At 41.3% G+C, this 19,497-nt stretch overlaps 3 protein-coding genes across 4 annotated transcripts in view; 2 read left to right on the top strand and 1 right to left on the bottom strand.

Annotated features, from left to right (window-relative positions):
* The window catches only part of LOC311588396 (C-type lectin domain family 6 member A-like), a 167,904-nt gene that overhangs the window by 29,389 nt on the left and 119,018 nt on the right, over nucleotides 1–19,497 (top strand). The gene's annotated exons all lie outside the window — the stretch shown is intronic.
* LOC311588395 (C-type lectin domain family 6 member A-like) overlaps nucleotides 1–19,497 on the top strand; it is a 143,911-nt gene that overhangs the window by 110,108 nt on the left and 14,306 nt on the right. The window lies entirely within an intron of this gene.
* On the bottom strand, nucleotides 4,562–5,349 carry LOC311588374 (anaphase-promoting complex subunit CDC26-like; the record flags this gene model as incomplete). The annotated part of the gene is made up of 1 exon (XM_084765952.1): nucleotides 4,562–5,349. A coding segment is annotated over one exon (237 nt), but the record flags the coding sequence as incomplete, so codon positions are not given.

Raw genomic sequence — 19,497 nt, 5'->3', positions numbered from 1 at the left:
ACTATCCTCTGCCTCTCAAGTGATGGGATTAATGGTTCGAGTTAGGCCAGTGTAAAAACATAAAGAACAAAACCCAAAACAATTTGGTATCTCTAGATCCCAGATATCCCAAAGAAAGAAACCCAGAGAACTCAAACACAATTGAAATACAAAAAAATGACCTCAAATACTTAGTAATGAAGATGATAATGGGGGAAACGAATAAAATCCATAATAAAATGCAGGAAGATGCAGCCAAACAGGTGGAAGACATAAAAGAGGCCTATAGAGTGGTAGTGGGAAAAATTCAAGAAAATATAAACAACCAGATGGAGGAAATTAATAAAACAATTCAAGATCTGAAGGCCTATAAAGAGGCAATGGAAAAAACTCAGGAATACACAAACAATCAGATGAAAGAAAACAGGAAAACAGTTCAAGATCTGAAGATGAAAATGGATACTATGATAAGGACACAGACAGAAGAAAAACGAGAATGAGAGAGCCTAGAGAGGAAGGCAGGAAACATAGAGGTGGGCTTCTCTAACAGAATTCAAGAGATAGGGAAATGAATCTTGGGGCTGGAAGATACAACCATGGATCTAGAAGCAACCATTAAAGAAAACACTAAATCTGAAAAATTCCTGACACAAAGCATCCAAGAAATCAAGGATACCATGAAAAGATGAAATCTGAGGATAATAGGCATTGAGGAAAGAGAAGATGCCAGACTCCAAGGACCAGAAAATATTTTTAACAAAATCATAGAAGAAAGTTCCCCCAATTTAAAGAAGGAGATGCTTATAAACATACAAGAGGCCTGCAGAACACTAAATAGAATAGACTAGAAAAGAAAAACATCCCGCTACATAATAATCAAAACACAAAATATACAGAACAAAGAAAAAATATTAAAAGCATCAAGGGAAAAGGGCCAAGTAACATTTAATGTCAAACCTATCAGAACTACACTGGGCTTCTCAGCAGAGACCATTAAAGCCAGAATGGCCTCGCAGAGGTCCCGAAGACCCCAGACACCACAGATGCCAGTCTAAACTTCTACACCCAGCGAAACTATCAATAACCATTAATGGACACAAACTATTCTATAACAAAAACAAATTCAAGCAGTACTTAGCTCCAAATCAGGTTTTACAGAACTTACTAGAAGGAAAACTCCACCCCAAAGGGGCAAGCTACAACCAAAACTACACAGGAAAGAGATAGTCACACCAGTGCTAGAAAACAGCCACACAACTCTCTATTGTAACCAACATCAAAATTAAGAGATTTAGCAGTTACTGGTCATTAATATCTTTCAACATCAATGGTCTCAATTCTCCAATAAAAAGATACAGACTAACTGAATGGATGCATAAACAAGATCCAACAGTCTTCTGCATCCAAGAAACACATCTCAGACACAAGGATAGACATTACCTCAGGGTAAAAGGCTGGATCATATTCCAAGCAAACAGTCACAAGAAGCAAGCAGGTGTAGCCATTTTAATACATAATAAAATAGACTTTCAACCAAAATTCATCAAAAGGAATGAGGAAGGACACTTCAAACTCATCAGAGGTAAAGTCAATCAAGATGACATCACAATTCTGAACATCTATGCTCCAAATACAACGCACCCACATTTGTAAAAGAACTATTTACAAAGCTTAAACCACATATAGATGCTCACACATTAATAGTGGGAGACTTCAACACCTCACTTTCACGGAAGGACAGGCCATCAAAACAGAAAGTAAGCTAAGAAATAGTGACATTAACCAACCAATGGTCAAATGGTTCTAACGGATATCTACAGAACTTTTCACCCAAACATAAAGGATTATACCTTCTTCTCAGTACTCCATGGAACCCTCTCCAAAATTGATCACACAGTAGGTCACAAAGCAAGCCTCAATAGATACAAGAAGATTGAAATAATACCTTGTATCCTATCAGATCACCATGGTCTAAAGCTGGACTTCAACAACAACTGAAGTAACAAAAAGCCTACATACACACGGAAACTAAATAACTCTCTATTTAATGACACCTAGGTCAGGGAAGAAATAAAGAAAGAAATTGAGAACTTCCTGAAATTCAATGAAAATGAAGGAACAACACCTAAATCTGTGGGACACTTTGAAAGCAGTACTAAGAGGAAAATTCATAGCACTCAGTGCCTTTATAAAGAAATTGGAAACTTTGCACATAAGCAACTTAACGACACACCTGGAAGTCCCAGAAAAAAAGAAGCAGAAACACTGAAGAAGAGTAGATGTCTGGAAATAATCAAACTCAGAACTGAAATCAGTAAACTAGAAATAAAGAGAACAGTTCAAAGAATCAACAGAACCAGGCTCTGATTCTTTGAGAAATCAACAAGATAGACCGTTAACCAAACTAACTAAAAGGCAGGAAGATACTGTCTAAATCAACAAAATCAGAAATGAAAAGGGAGGCATAACAACTGACACTTAAGAAATACAAAGAATCATAAAATCCTACTTCAAAGGCATATATGCCACAAAATGTGAAAATCTAAGGGAAATGGACAATTTACTTTTTTCTTTTTGTGTTCTTTTTTTGTTTTGTTTTGTGTTTTTTTGAGACAGGGGTTCTCTGTGTAGCCTTGGCTGTCCTGGACTTACTTTGTAGACCAGGCTGGCCTTAAACTCACAATGATCCACCTGCCTCTGCCTCCTGCATGCTGGGATTAAAGGTGTGTGCCACCACTCCTGGCTTGGACAATTTTCTTGATCAATTCCACTTGCCAAAATTGAGTCAAGAACAGATAAACAAACTATATAGTCACATTTCTCCTATAGAAATATAAGTAATCATTGATAGTCTCCCAACACTAAAAAGTCCAGGGCCAGATGGTTTCAGCACAGAATTATACCAGACCTTCAAAGAAAAGCTAATACCAATACTCTTCAAACTACTCCAAAAGATAGAAATGGATGGACCATTACCAAATTCATTCTATGAGGCCACAGTCAGTTTGATACATAAAACTCATAAAGACTCAATACAGAAAGAAAATTTCAGACCAATTTCTTCTTATGAACATTGATGCAAAAATACTCAATAAAATACTCACAAACCAAATACAAGAACACATCAAAGATATCATTCACCATGGCCAAGTAGGCTTCATTCCAGGCATGCAGGGATGGTTTAACATATGGAAATCCATCAATGTAACCCACCATATAAACAAACTGAAAGAAAAATACCCCCAACATGATCATCTCCTTAGATGCAGAAAAAGCATTTGATAAATTCCAACACCCATTCATGTTTAAAGTCTTGGAGAGATCAGGGATACATGTCACATACCTCAACATAATAAAGACTCTATTCAGCAAGCCAATAGCCCAAATAAAATTAAACGGAGAGACACTCAAGGAAATTCATCTAAAATCGGGGACCAGGCAAAGCCAAATCCTTGCCCTTGACGATTTGAGAACTCTCGTCCCCAAGGACCTGTACCCAACTGAGATGGTCTGCGGCAGCCCTCAACTCTTTAGTAATGAAGATGATAATGGAGGAAAGAATAAAATCCAAACAAATATAGGATGATACAGACAAACAGATTGAGGACATTACAGAAGTCATGACAGAAGCCTATAGAGAGGAAATAAAGAAATCACTGGAAGAAATTCAGAAAAATGCAAACAATCATATGAAGGAAATCAATAAAATGGTTCAAGATCTGAGTATGAAAATGGGAATAATGATAAAAGCACAGACAGAAGAAAGCCAGGAATGAGAGAACTTAGAGAAGAAAAGAGGAAATGCAGAGGTAAGCTTCGCTAACAGAATTCAAGAGATCCAATAAAGCTGTTGAGGCAATAACTGAGCTGAACAGGGAATAGGGCTGGACTTCTGTTTCTAGCAATGGTAGGGGTAAAGGTTAACTCATCCAGGAGGGGCATTCAAGAGAGATCATGAGAAAACACTGGAGCAGATTAAACCTGAAACTAAGGCGTGACATGGAGACATCTGCAGGAAGTCCAGCTGAGGAGCTGCGTGGAGGATGGAAGCAGGCAGCTTTTCTCGCCTTTGCCCTCTGTGAGGCCTTTTTAGGTGGCAATAACACGAGTCTCCTATCCACAGCCTGCGTTTTGTTGTATTCTAACAGTAAAATAACAGGACTTAGGAGTCATTAGTAAAACTGGAATAAAGGTTTTGTAGAAAAGTTTGGAGCAGGAAGAGGAAGCTACGCATCCCCCTCAATCTCCACCGTCCCGTACACAGCACTCACAAACTATCCAAAAGCCTGGGTATAACCCAGCCAAGGAGTCTCACTGAAACTTGATTCCAGATATCCTGGCTTCCACAGTTGGTGGTTCTGCCCCTGGATTTTATGGTAAAAATGGGGCGTGGTGCGAAAGTATCCAGAGTGTCTCTCAGCGTTCCTGCTGAACGAGAACTTACACAGTCCCAAGCGAGGAACAGAATGCCTCCTGCTCAGCTGCTCTCGTTTCCCTCACTGCTGATGCCTTCCTGTTAGTCGATTTGACTCTTGACAGCCTCCATGAGGGCAGGGATCTTCGTCTATTGTTGTTTTTTCACATTTTGAGACAGGGTCGCAGCCTAGCCTCCCAACTCATGAGACTCCACCTCAGCCTCTCAAGAGCTCGATTACAACTGACAGCACTGCCATTTGGGAATCTGCATTTCCTGAAGCATGGTCAGTAGCCGCCAAATACTGAATGAACGAGTTAAGTGAAAGTCCGAGGGATCAACGCACGTGTTCTAGGTTTGGGTGTTTTGGTAAAGACAAGGAGAGTGACATCACTCTGGTAGCAGTTATCTGTCAACGCTGGGGGTTAGCACGGCGACTGCCTTAAGGATGTCTCACATTTTTTCTAAGAGTATATTTGTTTTTAAAAACAAAAATCAGGTGTGCTTCCCATAGTCCAGTATTCCAGGAACAAGCAAGAATTTGGCTTCCAGCTTATCAGAAAGGTTGAACAGCAATAATTTCGCACAGAAGTTATTTCTCCCCACAGGAGACAGAAAGTACTCTGCTAGGTTGTACACCTTTAATTCTCTAAATCTGGGTGTATTTCTACCATCATTGTATTCCATCCCAGGGGCCTGGCATTCGAGAGAATCCATCTCTAAAACCCAAAGTTTCCAAACTGAGATGCATGGTTGTTGGGCTTGAGCTGGGGTTTATAACCAATTAGATCATTGATCATTTGTTCCTGGCTCTTGATGTCACTACTGAGTCCAATGGCTCCTTCTCCATCACTGGTTCCTACAACTTCCACATCTTCCTTCTCTTTCTTTTGGGTCTCCAAGTCCTTCTGAATGCTCTCAAACTCTTCAATGTCATTGAGCTTGAGCTGCAAGTGTGTTGGTTATCATTGCAGCATATTGAAATCAACACTGCGGCCAGACACAGTAAGCTATAGGCTGTTAGAAATAGCAAGAGAGAAAAAGCTTCAGGTGCCATGTCTCAGCTACAAATAGATGAATCACCAGCTCACAGGATTATCTACAGGATCTAAGTAAGTCCTAAGCGGGTGTGTCAATCATTAATCAGATGCCTCCTGTGCTGAGCTATAGGAGTTTAAAGTCACTGTTGTAATCTCTTTTCTGGCCTCTGCAACTTCCCAGAACCTCAACTCTCACCATGATGCCATTGCTGTACAAACCCAGGGTTTTATATTTTGAATCATCCCAGCATTCCTGGGATGAAGCTTATTTGATCACGGTGGATTATGCAATTGATGTGTTCTTTGATTCAGTTGGTGAGTATTTTTGTATTAATATTCATGAGTGAAATTGGTCTAAAATTCTCTTTCTTTGTTGGGTCCCTGTGTGGCTTAGGTATGAGGGTGACTATTACATTATAGAATGAGTTTGGTAATGTTCCTTCTGTTTCTATTTTGTGGAATAGTTTGAGGAGTGTTAGTATTAGCTCTTATTTGAAAGTCTAGTGGAATTCTACACTAAAACCATCTGGGGCTTCATTTGTTTAGGAGACTTTTGATGATTGCTTCTATTTCTTTTCAAGTTATAGGCCCATTTATACTGTTTACATGATCTCCATTTAATGGTGATAAGTGGATCTATCAAGAAAACCATCCATTTTATTTCTATTTTTTTCAATTTTGTGGAGAACAGGATTTTGAAGTAAAACCTAATGATTCTTTGGATTTCTTCAGTGTCCGTTTTTTTTTTAATGCCCCCCTTTTTGTTTCTCATTTTCTTGATTTGGATACTTTCCCTCTGTCTTTTAGTTAGTTTGGTTAAGGGTTTGACTTGATTTCCATTGTGTTCTAGAAAATCTTTAGTTTCTTCCGTTACTTCATCCCTGACCCAGTGGCCATTGAGTGTGTAGTTGGTTGTTCACTTTCCATGAGTTTAGGCTTTCTGCTGCTGTTCCTGTAGTTGTTGAGTTTCAGCTTTAATCCACGGTGGTCTGATAAGACACACATGGTTATTTCAATGTTCTTGTATCTGTTGACAATTGCTTTGTGACTGAGTATATTGTTGATTCTGGAGAAGGTTATATAAGGTTCTGAGAAGAAAGTATATTATTTTGTGTTTGGGTGAAAAGTTCTGCAGATATCTTTTAGATCCATTTGATTCACAATATCTCTTAGTTTCCTGAATTATCTGTGTAGTTTCTGTCTCTATGATCTGTCTGTTGGTGAGAGTGTTTTGTTGAAGTCTTCCACTATTAATGTGGAGGGTTTGATGTGTGATTTAAGCTTTAGTAATTTTTTTTAATGAATGTGGATGCCCTTGTGTTTGGGGCATATATCTTCTGATTTGTGACATCATCTTGGTATATTTTCCCTTTGATGAGTATTAAGTGATCTTCCTATCTCTTTTGATTAATTTTGGCTGAAAGTCTGTTTTATTAGATACTAGAATCACTACTTCAGCTTGCTTCTTGGGTTCAATTGGATGGAAAACTTTTTCCATCTTTTTACTCTGAGGTAATGTCTGTCTTTATTGCTGAGGTGTGTTTTTGTATGCAGCAGAATGATGGGTCCTGTTTTCCCATCCATTCTGTTAACCTCTGTCTTTTAAAAATTTTTTTAAATTTATTTTTTATTCTTTTAACTGGTGTCTTTTTATTTGGGAGTTGAGGCCATTGATGCTGAGTTATTAATGACCAGTGATTGTTAATTCCTATTATTTCAACATTAGTGGTGATAGAGTGTGGGGGTATGCACCCCTTCTTTTGCTTTTGCTGTTGTGTAGTTTTTTATTTCCTGTGTTTTTCTGGGTGTAGTTTGCTAGCTTGGGTTGTAGTTTTCCTTCTAGTATCTTAGGGGTAGATTTGTGAATAGGAACTGTTTAAATTTGGTTTTGTCATGGAATGTGGTGTTTTCTTCCTCTATGGTGATTTTAATTTTGTTGGGTATAGTAGTTGGGGCTGACATCTGTGTTCTTTTAGTGTTTGCAATATATCTGCCCAGTCCATTCTCACTTTTAGAGTTCCAGATGAGAAGTTAGGTTTAAGTCTGGTAAGTTTGCCTTTATATATGTTACTTGGCCTTTTCTACTTACAATTATTCATATTCTTTCTTTGTTTAGTACATTTAGTGTTTTGATTATTATGTGGCAGGAGGATTTTTTTTTCTGGTCCAATATATTTGGTGTTCTGTAAGCTTCTTGTATGTTTATAGGCACCTCTTTCTTTAGGTTGGGGAAGTTTTTTTTCCTATGATATTGTTGAAAGTATTTCTGGGGCTTAGAGCTCAGAGTCATCTTCTTCTGTTCTTATTATTCTTATGTTTTGTCCTTTCATAGCGTCTCAGATTTCTTAGATGGTTTGTGTCAGAACTTTTTTAGATTTAACATTTTCTTTCACTAATATATTGATTTCTTTAATCATATCTTCTATACCAGAGATTCTTTCTTCCATCTCTTGTATTCTGTTGGTGATGCTTGAATCTGTAGTTTGTGTTCTCTTGCCTAGGTATTCCATCTCCAGAGTTGCCTCAGATTCCATTTTCTTTATTGCTTCTATTTGCATTTTTTGGACTTGAACAGTTCTTTTTTTCATTTCCTTTTCCCATTTCATTGTATTTTCCTATTTTTATTTAGGCGATTTATTAAATTTCTTTACCGGCTTGAATGCATTTTCCTGTATTTTTTGAGGGATTTGTTTTCCTCCTTTAAGGCCTCTATCGTTTTCATAACCTCAAATTTTAGATTATTTTCTTTCACTTCAGGTGTGGAGGTAGGATAGCTGTTGGCTGGTAGTGTCATATAGCCCTGGGCTTTGTGGCGTGTATTATTTCGCTGACCTCTAGCCATCTGGTTGTCTCTGGTGTTAGAAGGCCTGATGGTCCCTGATGATTGGGCAGCTCAGGAGTATGCACAAATGGCTCTAAGCTGAACGTTACTCAGGTCCTCAAGAGGCCTCCTCAGGATGGTAGACAATGGGAGTTGGGTTCCAGATAGTTCACTTCTCTGCCATCTGTGTTCCAGGTGGGTCAGGCAGATCAGCAGTAGTCAGATAGCACTCTAAACTCAATAATTGGGCAGTCCATAGGTCTCCTTTGGACGGTGGACAGTAGGGGCTTGGTCCCACATATAGCTCACCTCTCTGGTGGCTGTATCCCAGGTGGGTCAGGGAGGTCAGGCAGGTCATGAGCAGGCATTATTCATATGGAGCCAGTGACACAGCCAACATGCATTGATGTTATGGATTCAGCCACACAGCCACTTCCTAGCCAAGCAGGCACTGAGCTCCCAGGACTAAGATTCGGCTGGAGTCTGCCATCTTGGACCCAGGACCATTTATGCTCCTATTGTTCAGCTGGTCTCCACAGGTTGACCAGTAGAATCATGAGGCGGTGTTGGGATGTTAACCCCAGTATCCAAGAGCTTTTCTTGGGGAAGTAGGAGGAACCTGAAGTCTGGTTGCTGGAGAGGAGAGCTCCTGGAATGTGGGAACCAAGTTCCTATAGGGAGAAAGCACAGGGCACTGTGAGTCCAGGACCTTGCAGGACTCCTGCACCTGAGAGACAGCTGCAGAGGGCCTTGGAACTGTGTGCCTCCAACTCCAGCGATGTCGCCTCTCATCTGGAAAACATCGTTATCAGTGTTTTGGAGTCAACTGCTAGGTTACTACAACCACAGCCTCTGATCTTCTACCACTCAGATATGGTAAGCCTTGACTGCTGCCATCTTGGAAGTCCCAGAATTCTTCAGTAAAAGGCAATCCAGCGTAGACTGGAAGCTAAGGGAGCAGTGACTAGAGTGCAGGATGTTAGCAGTCAAGACAGAAATGAATTAGGGCAGTGCATGCTGGAGATGGATAAGAAAGCATAAGGCCATTTGCCTGTGGGGAGCTTAAGAGAATGTTTTCTCTTCCTGTACTCTCAGCTCAGCAGCATAGTTTGTACTTCTTCATCCAGAAGGGGAAATGAAACTGTTGGTAATGCATTTCTGGTAACAACCTCTTCTTCCTTTTCCATTTTTATCAAACAACCGTGGGTATAAAGGTTTTGGGACTTTTGAAATTACTGAATCTAGCCCATCCTTTTCTAAAGCTACCACTATGGTATTACTTGAAAAGCTTCATTGAGTTTAATCTATGTTTGAGCTCTCTCCGCAGGTCTCTCTGCAGGCAACCGACTCCTGGTGATTGAACTCAGTCTTCAGTGCATTTCTCGTTCTGAAGATGTGGGAGTTTGGGTTCTAACTGTCTGATCACATGGTTGGCCCTATTTTGAAACAATCTTGTTGTCTGGCAAGAGTCATTTCACTGGCATAAAGTAAGGCTCGGCTAAAATAGAATTGTTTTTATGTGAGAAAAGCAGATAATTTTATATTTATTGCTGTGGAGCTATTTGTGGAGTTTGGAACATCCCCACAAAAATTGCCACAGAAAATGTCCTATGATCAAAAGACTCTTAGAATTTCTGTACTAGAAACTGAAGATAGAGGTCTCATGTGTAGGTCCTGTATCCCAGTATCATAGGTATCCCATTGGAGACTGCTTCCTTATGATTGTGGATGTTTGCTGATGACAGTAGAGGGATGATACCCAAGAATGTGTGTGAGGAGGGAGTGATAACTACTTTATAAGGCTTGCCTCTGATTTCCTATCTCTTTTCTCTGCCATTAACCTGAGGGCACTCGTAAAATGTTACCAACCTCATGAGAGAACTTATAAAATGTTAGTAATCCACTTTTCCCAATGTAAGTCAAATTTTGTCATATTGGACCAACAAGGTCAGTCAGTTTCCTTGGTACCAGGCAACAATGTCAAGCTCCTGACAAATGAGCAGTCTCTTTACTCTCCAATCAAATGACAAGTCAGGACCCACCTGAAAACAGTGCACAAATCAACCAGTTTCTTTTAAGGAACACAAAGGCAGAACATGCAGAAGTAAGGGAAAGGAATATAGATAGATAGGCAAAAATAGGTACAAGAAACCTAGTTGAGCACACAGCATTAATAAGGAAGGAAAGAAACACTCATGAGAGCAATCTTATGGATGGTTACAGAGATCAGTCCCTTCCATGAGGACAGTAGAAAAGGTCCAAACTCAAGTCACCAGCATTGAAGAAAAGCCCATTTGTTCCAACAGAGCATCCACACAGAGAGTTTAGAGGAAGTTGTAGAGTCAGGAGATCCGTCTGTCACACACAGCAATCTGACACGCTGGTGACTATAGTCTAAGGAAATGTCATATCTAAAAGGTCTAAATCCCATCAGTCTCATTTGCATGTTGACCTACAATCATCAATGTGATTACCAATGTGTGCTCAAGATGATAGATCTGTTATTGGCCTTAGAGCTTGTGTGACAAGAGGGAGTTCAAAATACAGTTAGCACTGTCAAAGTATAGGCACAACAATCATAATTAAATACCAGTTTCCTCTCATTCAAAGGAGCCATATCTCAGCAAACTGCACATCACAATTCCATTTCCATCTCACAATGCCACTCCTGAATAACGCTCATGTCTCTTGTTTTTTAAATGTATGTATGTGTGTGCTTACTCATGTGTGTACATATGCAGGTGCACATACATGTGAAGGAAGGGTTGAGGACTGATAGGTCTCCAACCTGAGACAAACAGCTAACTTAGATGCCAACTAACATATCGAAGCAGATGCTATTCACCAGCCTCTCTCAGCATTGTACCTGTTACAGAGACATGCTAGCTGGCATACCCCACCCCTACCCTAAACTCTGTAGCCCATGGACTGAGATGGGTCCTTCCCCCAACTTCTCATCTATACACAACCCTGCCATTGTGGCTATGTGGTCCTTTTGCTATCCCATTCTTCTGGCTCACTCCTGACCTCTTTGCCACTGGTTCTCGTGACCTCCCTTGAACTAGCTATGGCCTGGTTCACTCTGGATCATTCCTGATGCTTCTGTCTCTAATCTCCCTTATATCTATAGTAAATATTTCAAACACTTATGAGCAGTCAAGTCTTCCTTTTATTTCCCTTTTCCATTTAAGAACACATTGGGTATAAATCTCAGGAACACCGTCCACTTCCTTTAAGGCAGGGTCTCTTATGGGTCTGGAGAACATCAATTAAAAGTTGGGATGGCTAGACAAGATGCTCCCAGGGATCCGCCTGTCTCAGCTTCCCCAGCACTGGGATTATAACCATGACATTTCTAGGTAGGTTTGAAAAAAGAATGCCCAGGCGCCCACCTGGGAAGCGCAGAAATGCCATTTAACATCTGAAAAAAAAAAAAAAGGCAAGGAGGCTTTTAAACAATACCAAATGATTTTAGTAGTACGGACAGTAGCAGTACAAATGGCTTATCTGAAGTCCATAAAACTCTTTGAAACGGACTTAAACATAGCTCTATCTATGGCAACAGACCTGCTCCCGCTACAGAAGTATACTCCCCTGAGAAAATGGCGGAAAAAGAAAGAACAATGAAAGTTAAATTGTAAGCGGTCCTGGCGCCTTTCCTCTCTGTAGTCTTTGTAGTAGATTTTAGAAGCCTCCCCCCCACCTTCTCATGTCGACTATAAGAAGCCCCTCAGGCCGGCGCCCAAGGCCGTTTTCTGGGACCTTTAAATTGAGGATCGAATGCGACCCAGAGCCTGGGGCTGAATAAAAAGATTCTCTTGTTTTTATAGCTGTCTTGGTTTCTCTGGTTCTTTTTTGGGGGGATCAGTCTGGGCATAGCAGATTCTGGCATCAGTCTCAGGTCCTCAACACTTGCAAGGCTACCAACCACTTTACCATCTCCCAGAATGTGGGTTCCTTTCTCCAGGAGGCTGGGCCAAGAATTTGGTTACAGAGGTTTCTTTAGCCCTAGGGAGGCTAGCTGAGGAAGGAAGGCCCTGTCCCGAGAACAGGTGACTAGGAAGGCCCCCTTGGCAGCGAGGGAGCTTTCCAGTCAGATCCCCTAGCTTGAGGGAGCAGAGGGTGGCTGCACACATAGGAATCCAGTGTCCCTTCCAGATGGGGGATGGGAGCCTCGGACTTGTGAAAAGACCAGATAATCAAGTGTACTCTGTTAATATAAAGACAGTTGAGAGTCGAAGAGCTAGATTTTAATTCTAAAAGAAAAAACAAAAACAGGGAGATACGGAGGGAGAAATGGGGGAGTGAGTGCCCAGACTCCAGACCTCTGGGTCTTTAAACCAAGGTAACTTGAATTTCAGGAGCCACACCTAGGACACCTCCCGGGGCTTGCCTCTAGGGCAACGCTGTGGGTTTCTTTAAAGAGCCAGCTTTTGACACCTTTTGGCCTAAAGTCTGTACTGTATACTTTGGAAGTGTCCCTGCCAGGAACTATACTTTTAACCCACTTTCTTTTTGTGGACTGTTGCCAGCAGGAGGAACACCTGCATATTTCTGAGCATGAGGCTTACTGGGAAGCCACCTACAGACAAAGGCCCACACCAGACCTCTATGAACTGCTTATTATTTACCACATTAATTCATAATATCTAAATTCTAGTCATTAAATCAGACTTTTTATTGCATACTAGAACCATGTTCAATATATGAATCAAGCCTTATACTAACTAAATAACTCACATAAAAATTTGTATGTAACAATTTGTTTAAATTACTTTCATAGAGAAACCTCTTTTGAGGTGGAAGAAAGTTCCATATTAGGAACTGAGCAAGTGATGAGGAAACTCTTGTCAGAGTTTTCAGAAACAATTTTAGGCATGTTTCTCAATTTCCTCTTTCTTTAAAAGACTCTTTTGGTGCATTTAAGCACTGGACACCAGTTCCTACTGTGACTTCTTCTGTATGTTCAGGGTTGCCCATCTCTGGTCCATTTAGTTCGGAGTGTGTAGAGCTCTGGTCTCTTTGAGAGAAGACAAGGTCCCTGATCCATATCAGGTAGACACAGACACAAGAAGCCCTTGAGCTTCTGAACACAGACCTAAATAATGGTGGAGGAGAGCCAGCCCCAAGGTGCGGTGAGCATTCCTGTCTCAGTTCAGAGGCCATGGTGAAAGTGTGTGATGGGATGAGTGTTTGCCTGGGGTAAAGACGCAGACAAGTGGTCAGGCTGAAGGATAGAATGGAGCAAGACAGCAGCCCCACAGGAGTTTGAAGGAAGTAAGTATCTTAGCACCAGAAGCCCTTTGAAAAACAAGACCCAAATATTGAAAGGGGAAGTAAAAAGATAGGACACCAGTGTTAGAATGTGATCTTTAAGAAGCAAGTATAAAGACACGGAATTGCCGGTGCCTGAGGGGGAATTTTTTTCTAGATTGTGTGGGTCTTCTCTCTCTGTCTCTGTCTCTGTCTCTTTCTCTCCCCCCGCCTCTCTCTCTCTCTCTCTCTCTCTCTCTCTCTCTCTCTCTCTCTCTCTCTCTGTCTCTCTCTCTCCCTCTCCCTCTCCCTCTCCCCCTCTCCCTCTCCCTCTCCCTCTCTCTCTCTCTTTCTCTCTCTCTCTCTGTGCATGTGCGTGCATGCGCACACGTGGGACATTCAGACCTGGCTTGTACATTTATTCTAGGGTTTTCACAACTTTTCCTGCTCTAAGTTTGTCATTGCATTTGGTCTATGGTGAGTATGTCTGCTTGCTGTCTCACAGGGAAGGGAGTCTGCTGGACCCTGAGACTCTGGTCAGTTGCTGTGATCACCATCTTACTCCTCAGCACCTGTTTTATCATGAGCTGTGTGGGTAAGTTCTTCACTGATGGATGTCCTTCTCTTTCTTTTTAAAAATTTTATTAGAATTTATTCAAATTACATCCAAATTGTTATCCCCTTACTTGTTTCTGTCTGTTCCCACCCTCCCTCTCTCTCCCACACTATTCTTCTCCCCTAGACTTCTGACAGAAGTCGACCTCCTCCCTCACTGTATGACCACAAGCCTATGAGATCTAACCCAGATAGCCTGCTTCCCCTCCCTCTGTGGGCTGCCAGGCCTCTCACCAAAGGGAAATGATCAAATTGGGGGCACCAGAGTTCATGTCAGAGGCCATCCCCACTCTCCCCACAACCATGGGAAATGAACTGTGCACTGGCTAGATCTGAGCAGGGGGTCTAGCTGTACTGCATGCATTGTCCTTTCCTGCTGGTGCTGGTTTTTTGAATCCCATTAATTGGTCAAACCTTACATGCAATACCATATTTTTCTTGACTACTCTTCCACCTTGTTTTCTTTCTCTCTTTTGACCTCTGAGATTTTTCAGGGTGCTTCACATAGCTTTGTTAGCACATGTCATTTATAACCATCATCTGTGACAGAGCCTTCCAGCATCGGTTTCACCATTAATCACATTCTCTGGTCAAAGTATGTCCCTATTGGGAGTGCAGCTTTAATTGGTTTGATAAGGTTCAAAGGCGAGAGTCTGTGACTCATATGGGATTTCTTTTCTCAATTTGAGAGTAAAACATAACCAAATTGAATCGTGAAAACTGAGGAAACAAAATATTTCTGCCCTGTTTCATCTCCCTATAAAGCGATATCTGAAGTCTAGTGTGTGAGAAGTTTTGATAATGTTCTTTGCAGTCTACAGCCTGCTTCCCTATTTGCTGTGAAGATGATCACAATAGTTACTGCACAGTCCGGGAGGGAGTGTGAGTGACTTACGGCAAGCACTTCCTGTGTGCAGTCTTCTCTGCTATGAGACAAGCACATTGTTCTCACTAAGGCAGGATCTACTTGGCACAGTCATGTCTGAGACCTACTGGTCAAGAAGAAGTAGAAGTTCAGGATCCAAACCACAAAGTAGAATCATTTGCTTAAAAACAGTAAAGAAAGTCTGTTTTTTTAACATTGTTTAATGTGCACGCTCATAAGCAAATGCTAACTTAAAATAATTTTAATTTATTTTTTGAAGCTTTCATGTTTATATACAATGCGTCTTCATCATATCCATCCCACTTAGACATCTCCAGATGCTTAAACTACTCCTACGTATGATCAGAAACTGCTAGGATATGTTAACATACCCATTATTCTTGCCTCAAAGTTGTTCAAAGAGGCCAGACATTGGTGAATCAACTTATAACCACACAGGACTTGGGGTAGTTCCCTGATGCAGGGGTTATGATGAATTGAAGCAGAAGATGGAATGTTGGTCCCAGAAAATAAAGCTGATGTAGTCAGGGAGAGAAAAAACAAATGCGGAGATATAGAAACGAGTGATATAAATGAGCATAGGGGAGAAATCATTTAGTCTGGTTTTCGGTGGGTTTGCTTGCAGAAGCGGGGGAGTTGTTATGGAGGACGGCCCTGGCCCAGCCCAGGGAGAGGACATGAGGCTGCAGCGCTGGCTACACAGATGCCCATTCCCTTCTCTCTTCACAGTGACCTACCAGTTTATGATGGACAATCCCAGTAGAAGACTGTCTGAACTTCACACACACCACTCAAGTCTCAGCTGCTTCAGTGAAGGAACCATGGTGTCAGGTGTGTGGTGTGTGTATATGTGTGTGTGTGTGTATGTGTGTGTGTGCGTGTGTGTGTGTTTTGATTTTTCCTTGGTTACTTTAATGGATTTATTAATTCTCTCTCTTTCTTTATATATACATATATATATATATATATGTGTGTGTGTGTGTGTGTGTGTGTGTGTGTGTGTGTGTGTGTGTAGTAAGATGAGGATCAGCAAGTATGCAGTGATGTTCAGAAAGGAGCCGAAGCTAAAGAAATATAGGAACAATAGAACCTTTTCACAAACAAGACTTGTTTGTTCAAATGAAGGCCTATGTGTCAGATGTTTTCATCTCATGTAAATGTAAATGTGGAGCCACTTCTTAAGCAATTAGAAATATCACATAACTCAAGTGGACATCCCCTATTCATGTGCAAGCTGCTATCCAGAAAAACAGGGAGGTAGTTGCCCGCGGAACACTCTCAGAGGCACAATTCTCCATGATGCCTCCCCTCAACATTGCCACTTTGCCTTGTCCCTGCCCCCAACTCCAGAGATTATCCCTTGCTCAAGTGCAGACCACACCAGCCAGAAGAACAGTAGACAAACTCAGGGTGAGACTCACTGCTGGACCAGAGGCTACACTGGATACCAGAACTAAAGAGAGACCCCTGGCCCTGGATCCTCTCCACCTTTCTTAATGCACCCCAGACACTAATTATAATACCCCATCTCCTCCTTACCACTATGTCCCAGACCACAGCTCTAATGGAGAACCCCTGGTCAATAAGAGGTCATGCCTGCTGCTAGGGAAACTCAATCGCATTCTTGAGTGACTGTGTGGGGTGGTGGAGTGAGCTCTGTGGAGGTGTTTTCTTTTTCAGACCTCAAGGTCAAATCTACATGTTCTCATTGGCATCAAGAAGTCTACAAACTGTACGTGTAGACAAGCTGTGTGTGTATAAAAGATGCATGTGTATATACGCTGTATGTGTACAGGCTGTATGTGTACACAAGCTGTGTGTGTATACAAGCTGTGTGTGTATACAAGCTGTGTGTGTATACTAGTCATGTGTGTACACAAGCTGTGTGTGTATACTAGCAGTGTGTATCCAAGCTGTGTGTGTATACTAGCTGTGTGTGTATACTAGCTGTGAGTGTATACTAGCTATGTGTATCCAAGTTGTGTGTGTATACTAGCTGTGTGTGTACAAAAGCAGTGGGAGTATACTAGCTGTGTGTGTATACAAGCTGTGTGTGTATACAAGCTGTGTGTGTATACTAGCTGTATGTGTATATAAGCTGTGGGTATATACTAGCTGTGTGTGTATCCAAGGTGTGTGTGTATACAAGCTGTGTGTATACCAGCTGTGTGTACAAAAGCTGTGGGTGTATACTACCTGTGTGTATACTAGCTGTGTGTGTACTAGCTGTGTGTGTACACAAGCTGTGTGTGTATACTAGCTGTGTGTATCCAAGCTGTGTGTGTATACTAGCTGTGTGTATCCAAGCTGTGTATGTATACTAGCTGTGTGAATATAAGCTGTGTGTGTACACAAGCTGTGTGTATACAAGCCATATGTGTATACAAACTGTGTGTGTACAAAAGCTGTGAATGTATACTAGCTGTGTGTGTACACAAACTGTGTGTGTGTGTGCACAAGCTGTGTGGGTATACTAGCTGTGTGTGTATACTAGGTGTATGTGTATACAAGCTGTGTGTGTATACAAGGTGTATGTGTATACTAGCTGTGTGTGTGTATACAATCTGTGTGTGTATACTAGCTATGTGTGTACACAAGCTGTATATATACAAGCTGTATGTGCAGATCAGCTGTGTGTGTATACTAGCTGTGTGTATACAAGCTGTGTGTGTATATAAGCTGTGTGTGTATACAAGCTGTGTGTGTATACCAGCTGTATGTGTATACAAGCTGTGTGTGTACACAAGCTGTGTATGCATACTAGCTGTGTGTGTATACAAGCTGTGTGTGTATACCAGCTGTATGTGTATACAAGCTCTGTGTGTATACAAGTTGTGTGTTTATACCAGCTGTATGTGTATACAAGCTGTGTGTGTACACAAGCTGTGTGTGTATACAAGCTGTGTGTATATACAAGCTGTATGTGCACACAAGCTGTATGTGTACACAATCTGTGTGTGTGTGTATACAAGCTGTGTGTGTATACTAGCTGTGTGTGTACACAAGCTGTATATATACAAGCTGTATGTGCAGATAAGCTGTGTGTGTATACTAGCTGTGTGTGTATACTAGCTGTGTGTATACAAGCTCTGTGTGTATACAAGCTGTGTGTGTATAACAGCTGTGTGTGTATACAAGCTGTGTGTGTACACAAGCTGTGTGTGTATACTAGCTCTGTGTGTATACTAGCTGTGTGTGTATACAAGCTGTGTGTGTATACCAGCTGTATGTGTATACAAGCTGTGTGTGTATACAAGTTGTGTGTTTATGCCAGCTGTATGTGTATACAAGCTGTGTGTGTACACAAGCTGTGTGTGTATACAAGCTGTGTGTATATACAAGGTGTATGTGCACACAAGCTGTATGTGTACACATGCTGTGTGTGTATACAAGTTGTGTGTTTATACCAGCTGTATGTGTATACAAGCTGTGTGTGTATACTAGCTGTGTGTGTATACAAGCTGTGTGTATACACAAGCTATATGCGTATACAAGCTGTGTGTGTACACAAGCTGTGTGTGTATACTAGCTGTGTGTGTATACAAGCTGTGTGTGTACACCAGCTGTATGTGTATACAAGCTGTGTGTGTACACAAGCTGTGTGTGTATACTAGCTGTGTGTGTATACAAGCTGTGTATGTATACAAGCTGTGTGTTTATACCAGCTGTATGTGTATACAAGCTGTGTGTATACACACGCTGTGTGTTTATGCCAGCTGGATGTGTATACAAGCTCTGTGTGTACACAAGCTGTATGTGTATACTAGCTGTGTGCGTATACAAGGTGTATGTGTACACAAGCTGTGTGTGTATACATGCTGTGTGTGTATACAAGTTGTGTGTTTATAACAGCTGTATGTGTATACAAGCTGTGTGTGTATACAAGCTGTGTGTATACACAAGCTATATGGGTATACAAGCTGTGTGTGTACACAAGCTATATGGGTGTACTAGCTGTGTGTGTCTACAAGCTGTGTGTGTACACAAGCTGTGTGCATACACAAGCTGTGTGTGTATACTAGCTGTGTGTGTATACTAGCTGTGTGTATACAAGCTGTGTGTGTATACAAGCTGTGTGTGTATACCAACTGTATGTGTATACAAGCTGTGTATGTATACTAGCTGTGTGTGTATACAAGCTGTGTGTGTATACAAGTTGTGAGTTTATACCAGCTGTATGTGTATACAAGCTGTGTGTAAACACAAGCTGTGTGTGTATACAAGCTGTATGGGTACACAAGCTGTATGTGTACACAAGCTGTATGTGTATACTAGCTGTGTGTGTATAAGCTGTATGTGTACACAAGCTGTGTATGTATAGAAGCTGTGTGTGTATACAAGTTGTGTGTTTATACCAGCTGTATGTGTATACAAGCTGTGTGTGTACATAAGCTGTGTGTGTATACAAGCTGTATGTGTACACAAGGTGTATGTGTACACAAGCTGTATGTGTATACTAGCTGTGTGTGTACACAAGCTGTGTGTGTAC

The sequence above is a fragment of the Acomys minous genome, assembly GCF_964271855.1.
Source record: "Acomys minous genome assembly, chromosome: 17".
In the NCBI taxonomy this organism is placed as follows: Eukaryota; Metazoa; Chordata; class Mammalia; order Rodentia; family Muridae; genus Acomys; species Acomys minous.
This window is presented reverse-complemented; position numbering and strand designations above follow the sequence as displayed.